Source organism: Protopterus annectens, chromosome 5.part0 (assembly GCF_019279795.1).
Source record: "Protopterus annectens isolate FY-2018-M chromosome 5.part0, PAN1.0, whole genome shotgun sequence".
In the NCBI taxonomy this organism is placed as follows: domain Eukaryota; kingdom Metazoa; phylum Chordata; order Ceratodontiformes; family Protopteridae; genus Protopterus; species Protopterus annectens.
This window is the reverse complement of record NC_056735.1, coordinates 9,207,145-9,213,144: the sequence shown is the minus strand read 5'-3', so window position 1 is coordinate 9,213,144 and position 6,000 is coordinate 9,207,145. Positions and strand designations below refer to the sequence as shown.

The following is a 6,000-nucleotide window of genomic DNA, read 5'->3' as shown; positions in this document are numbered from 1 at the left end:
ATAAACTGAAAGTGCTGCACTGCTGAAGCAGCTGTAATTTTAAAAATGCATTTCTGCCCCCATCACACCTCCAACACTTGCGGTCTGAGGAAAACTTCTTTGAAGTCTACTTGGAGTGTAAAAATACCTGTGCAAGCCCTTCCAGGCAAAGACTCGACATCTTCTAAATTTTGTTGCATATTTAGGAGATATACATATATCCCCCATTGTTTCATTGTGAATTGCTTATCTAATCTCTCTTTCCAGCCCTTCTTAACTACCTCTGATTGATTCTTATAGTTATCAAGTAGTGTTTATATGCTATACTAATTATTCCTTTCTTAATGGCAACTTCTGTTCCAGATTCAACTAAAAACTCCACCAGTGCTGTTTTTTTCATTTAGGACACCCCTATTCCTTTCTCTTTGCCTATACTCTGATATCAATCCCTGATAAGGAAGGCAATCTTTAGCCTTCAGTCCAAATAAGTTCTTGGCATCTTCCCATTCTATTACCTCTCTAGTTATTTGTTCTAAGTACCTTGGTTCCTTTGCCAGTTTTCTCCAATATATTCCCGCCCCCTCTTGCCTATTGTCTTTATTCCAAATTGCAGTCATCCCTATTGGCAGAATCTCCTTTTTCCATTCCCATGTTGGCTTAGTTCTTAGAAGACCTTCTGCCACTTTATGAATATAATATTCTGTATGATTATTATTGTTTTGATTAAAGGTCTGCATCCAAAATCCCATTCTCTCCCTGTTACTTGAGCTACCCCCGTTTCATAAGTGTGTATTAAGCTAATGGCCCTGGGGCCTTTACAAGCCTAGCCCATAGGATTACCCTGGCATCGTGCCACCTGACCTTAGTTCCCAGTACCTCTGTCGAGTAAAGCCACTGGAGTGATCCCTGGGGAGAATTTTCGATTTCCCATCCACTCACTAAGATTTCTCTTGAAGAGGACCAGTGAGGTGCTCTGTTTGGCATGTATGGGAAGTCTATTCCATAGCATGGGAGGTCTCTGGGTTATGAACCTGTCCCTCCAGCATGTTCTATTGATTGTAGTTATGAGGCTGAGGTGTTGGAGCATGTGGCGCGGAGGGATTGGGATTTCTTTAAATGCATTTCTAACAGAGCTGGGTCAGACATGGCTTTGTAAGTCAAGCAGTGATTGCCTCTAAGTAGGTGATATGAGACAGGAATAGTTGGGAGTTTTTTTTAGTCTGCCCATATAGGATAAATGTCCTCATCTATTTCCACTTTGAATTATAGTTTTCTGCTTGTGCTATGTATAGGAGCCTTAAATGCGCTGCTCTGAAATACCCTTTCAACTCAGGTAATCCCAGTCTGCTCTACTGGAAGAATAGGCTTATCCCACTTGGCTCTTGCCATCTTCCCCTCCCAGTTCAGTCAAAGTAAATCTTGATGGGGTCGACACCCTCTTAGTCTCACAAAAAGTTTGCAATACTTATCGAGTCACTTATACTAAAAAATAACATCTATGCATTCATTTCATTTTGTAACGTTTCTTATTTTTAGCAGGGATTGGGGGTGGGGTGACAGACCCATCCTCTTAAAGCTCACATTTAATGAAAAGAAACATTATAAGTCCAAACAATCTTAAGTGAGGACTACTGCATCCTTAAACCACATGAAAAACATTTGTCTATATTTAAAGGAAATATGCAATATTGTTACTCCATCTCCATGGTAAAGATTGTGCCTTTCATGTTTAAACCCATTCTGTCATTCAAGCAATGTCAATCAGAGTAACCTGGCCACATATACCCAATCATCTGTGAGGTATTACACCCAAAACATAACTAGATCCCTCCTTAAAAATGCAATTAATAAAAAGTACAATTTCTGAGCAAAAGTAACACGTCCTGGTATTCTTTAACAGAAAGTACAAAGATGAGTTACCCCCTACCCCTTTTTTAATATTGAGCTTACTTGAAGTACTGGAAATGGTCTCTCAAAAGTACTGTTTTAATCACTTCATTATGCTTCACTGTTGCATGTTGTTTATCTACATACTACTAAGAGTGATTCTTCAACTTTCGTTGTACTAAGTAACTACAGTTTTGTGAAATAAACATAGGTTCATACTAGGCTATCTGCCCTAGGGCATTTATAAGCCTAGCCAGAGTGTGTTTGGCTTTCGCCACCCATTTTAAATTAATTTTGCTATGCCCTTTTTCGAGGTTAGTATACTGTGCCTCTGTCTAACAGTGACACAGAAGTGATACCTGAGGTAAACCTACGATCTCCCATCCGCTGATCAAGATTCCTCTTGAAGAGAGTCGATGAGGGACTCTGCCTAACCTGGACTGGGATTTTATTCCAGAGTGAAGGGAGCCTCTGGGTTATGAATCTGTCCCTCCAACATGTCCTATTTATTTCAGTGTTGAGGTTCAAGTCTCTCGAGCGCGTAGCTCGATGGGATTTGGATTTTCTGAGGGGCAACATGTCCATTAATTCCGGATTGGACATGGCTTTATATGTCAGGCACAGATCGCCTCTGAGCAGGCGATATGCCACTGAGTAGAGCTGGAGTTTCTTTAACCGGGCTGCATATGACATCTGTTTGAGCCCTTTGATCCTCTTGGTGAGGTACTTTTGGGGTCTTTCCAGTTGCTGCAGGTGTCTGGTAAGGTACATCCCAAAAGGGGCATTGTACTCAATTATGGGCCTGATGAGGGATGAGTAAAGAGGCACGATGACCTCCCCTGATCTAGATGTGAATCCCTTCATGATTAGGTGGGCTATATAAAATGTTTTTCTAACCACTTTGGCCACATGGTTGTCAAATGAGAGATTGCTATCAACTTGGGCCCCCAGGTCCCTAATTACTTCTTCTGTACTTAATGGATTACCACCTATGTGGTAATTTGTGGGCACTTTATTTTTGCCAAAGGGGATGACTATACACTTTTTGGCGTTTAGCTTAAGGCCATGGCTCTGGCACCAGTTGTCTGTTTTTATGAGGCCCTTTTGGAGGATGCTTGTGTCGGCTGGAGAGTCGATTACGGCGCCCAGTTTGCAACCATTTTTGCTTAAGTGCGATGGCATCTGATATTTTCAGTGAAACTCAAATAAGCCTCAGTCCACTGGCCACTCTTTCTCTGTACTGGATCCCAAAATCTGGGAATCCATCCATCCCCAGCTACCCAAAATTCCCAACACAACTAAAAAGCTTACTATTTCGAGATGTACGGTACAAATTCTTCCAGAATAGAGAAATCACATAAAACAGCTTGTCTCGAAACAATCTACCTTACCATATCGTTTAACTTGCATCACTTTGTTTTATACTCTTTATAAACGCCAACAACCTTCCCACTTCTCCGCCCTGCTCCCCCTCTATCAACACTCATAACTGCCTCATCTTTAGGTTAGGGTCTTCCTTTTTCATATGCCCATCCAATTCAGCTATTGTATATGTTGTAAATAGCTACTACGACTGCTCTGCACAGATATTGTCTACCATATCGTTAAATGTCCTAAAATCGTTTTTGCAATAAATGACTGACTTACATCCTAAACTCCCAATAGAACCTGAAAAAGTGAAAACAGGTAGCTCGCTACTGGAATTGAAACCTTTACATCACTCCTTTTACCGCCGATTCAAACGTCAAACTCCCCACTGCTGTGATTGGTTGACGCCGTTTGGCTCTGCTTTGCGCTTGACAACAGTACTGTGCGCATGCGCTCTTTACAAAAATGAATTGGACAGTGCTTGAAAAGTGTTAGTGGTATAGCTGAAATGTAGGAAGCAAAATTATTTTTGTTGTAATAATCTGCATTGTAATCAAACGGACTGCATGTTACCTGATTGGTATTTGCACTTTAACTGAAACGTAAGAAGGATTTTTTTTGTAAAAGTAAACTACTTTCTTCTCCTGGATACCTGATTAAATATGGCTCATTGGACGAATTTCGAGAGAGAACAAGAGGCTGGAATTAAAGAACTAATTCGATGTATCAGTGGACTGAAAGAGGATGATCGGAACTTCCAAAATGCCTTGCAGTTTGCCTGGTCCAATTTCAGGTAATGACAGTGCAGTAGGTGCATCCTGTTCATCCTATAATATGTCCAGAAGGCTCATTCTGGTTTTGGAACTCCAGAATTGAGTACTGTTTGTTTTTGTTGTAAACAACACTTTTTTTCAGTAATTATCAGCTTCCTTCTAGTGTGTAAGATTTTTGGTTTCGTAGCTGAATGTTTATGCTGCTGTTAAAGAGTTGTAGTTAAGTGCTTGGATAAGCTGTTAGCTAGTGCTAAGCAAAAACAGAAAAATAGTCTCAGACAGTTGTGACATGAATTCCCTTTTAGTCACCTGAAGGGATAAAATCAGTTTGTACATTAGATACTTTACTTTATGTGGAGATGGAGTCAGTTCAATAGAAGTTGTAGTCTCTGTGATGCAAACGAGTGCCTCCAACATTTCTATTTATTTTGCAAAAGAGTCAGATCCATTGAGTGGGTGTTTAAGATACCACTGGACTTAAGAAAGTATAATAGGCCTGATAGACTAGGGTCTGTTTAAGCTCTATGTGCAGAGTAGAGGTCACCTGTCAGTAGGCTGTATGATGCTGAAGAGGGGCAAGGTTTTGAGACAGTTTGCATACTTTTATGCTCATGATGTTTTTAGTGAGAAAATGTTGTGGTCATTACAGTTGTGACAAGTGTTTGGACAGATACATGCCAAAAGAGGTATAATTTTCAGTGACCAGCTTAATGAGTGCTGAGTACAGCGGAATAGTAACATCCTTGGATCTGGATGCAGTACCTTTATAGAGCTGTGTGTTGAAAAAGGACTTCCTTACTACAGCAGTGGATATGTGATAATCAAAGGACAGGTCATTGCTGACAGGTTCCCAGATCCTTAAGCACAGGATCAGTTTTCAGGGGTGCATTGTCAATTTGATAGTTACAAGGAGAATCATGTGTGACAAAGGATTTGCTTATATACTTTTTGGCATTTAGTTTTAGTCCATGGTTTTGACACCAGATACTTGTTTGGGAGAGACCTCCTTGAAGGAGCTTGGTGTCTTCTGCTGGGTTTCTTATGGCACCAGCTTCTGCAAATTTGGCCAGCTACAAACCTCTAACATTAGTTTTGAAGTCCAAGAAGTAAATGCCAAAGAGTAGTGACCCAAGGACTGAACCCTGGGGGTACACTGCTGGTAACAGGTATTTTGGAGTAAGTAGACCCACTCTCCATAGCTTGCTGGTTTCTGTTTGTGAGCCAGTTTGCTTTACAGTGAGTTACATGGGGATTGACATTTAGCTGTAAGAGTTTATATGTGATACCAGGGTGTGGGATGGTGTTGGTTATGCGGTGTGCAGTGTTTTGCCCTTGTGCATTGTTTCAGTAACTTTTTTTGAAAAAAATGACCAAATTAAGTAAGCAGGACTTGACCTTGATGAATCTGAAATGGGTTGGATTGAGATTATGTAGATTACCGATATCCTTGTATATTAATTACATAATGATCCTTTCCTTAACCTTACAAATGAGACTGGTCAGGCTTATGGTTCTGTAATTACCCAGGTCCTTTGAAGCCCTACCTTTGTGCAAGGAAATTACTGTTGCTGACTTCCTTTCATTTGGCACAAATCTTCTTTTAGGCTGATATCGAATAGCTTTTGTTAGAGATAAGACAACTCATGTTTCAGACTGACCAGTAGGCAGCCTGATGTATTATCTGGCCACATAGGCACAGTCTTCTTGGCCATAGCTCACTGAGAACTTATTCTTGGGAGTTTGGAGAGTGGGTTATATGTCTGGGTATGTGATCTATTGGGGGGTGAAGTTTGAGCTAATTTTTTCTGCTATGTCCTTTGGATTTGAGTATGCAATATTTACTATTAGCTCTTCACAGTGCTAGGCATTGTTTCTGACAATTTAATATAATTAAAGAAGGTTTTCTGGTTAGTGTTCACCTGGATGGCTGTTGTACCTCCTGTCTTGCTTAGTTTGATTTGATTAGGGTCTAGAGTTCCTTCAAGATCATTGT

At 40.5% G+C, this 6,000-nt stretch overlaps 1 protein-coding gene across 1 annotated transcript in view; it reads left to right on the top strand.

Moving 5' to 3' along the window:
- Positions 1–3,695: 3,695 nt before the first annotated feature.
- Positions 3,696–6,000, top strand: part of TUBGCP5 (tubulin gamma complex associated protein 5) — a 1,009,385-nt gene continuing 1,007,080 nt past the window's right edge. Inside the window, exon 1 of the mRNA XM_044072063.1 lies at positions 3,696–4,027. Coding sequence (XP_043927998.1) covers positions 3,897–4,027 — 131 coding nt within the window. The 5' untranslated portion in view covers positions 3,696–3,896. The remainder of the gene's footprint in view (positions 4,028–6,000) is intronic.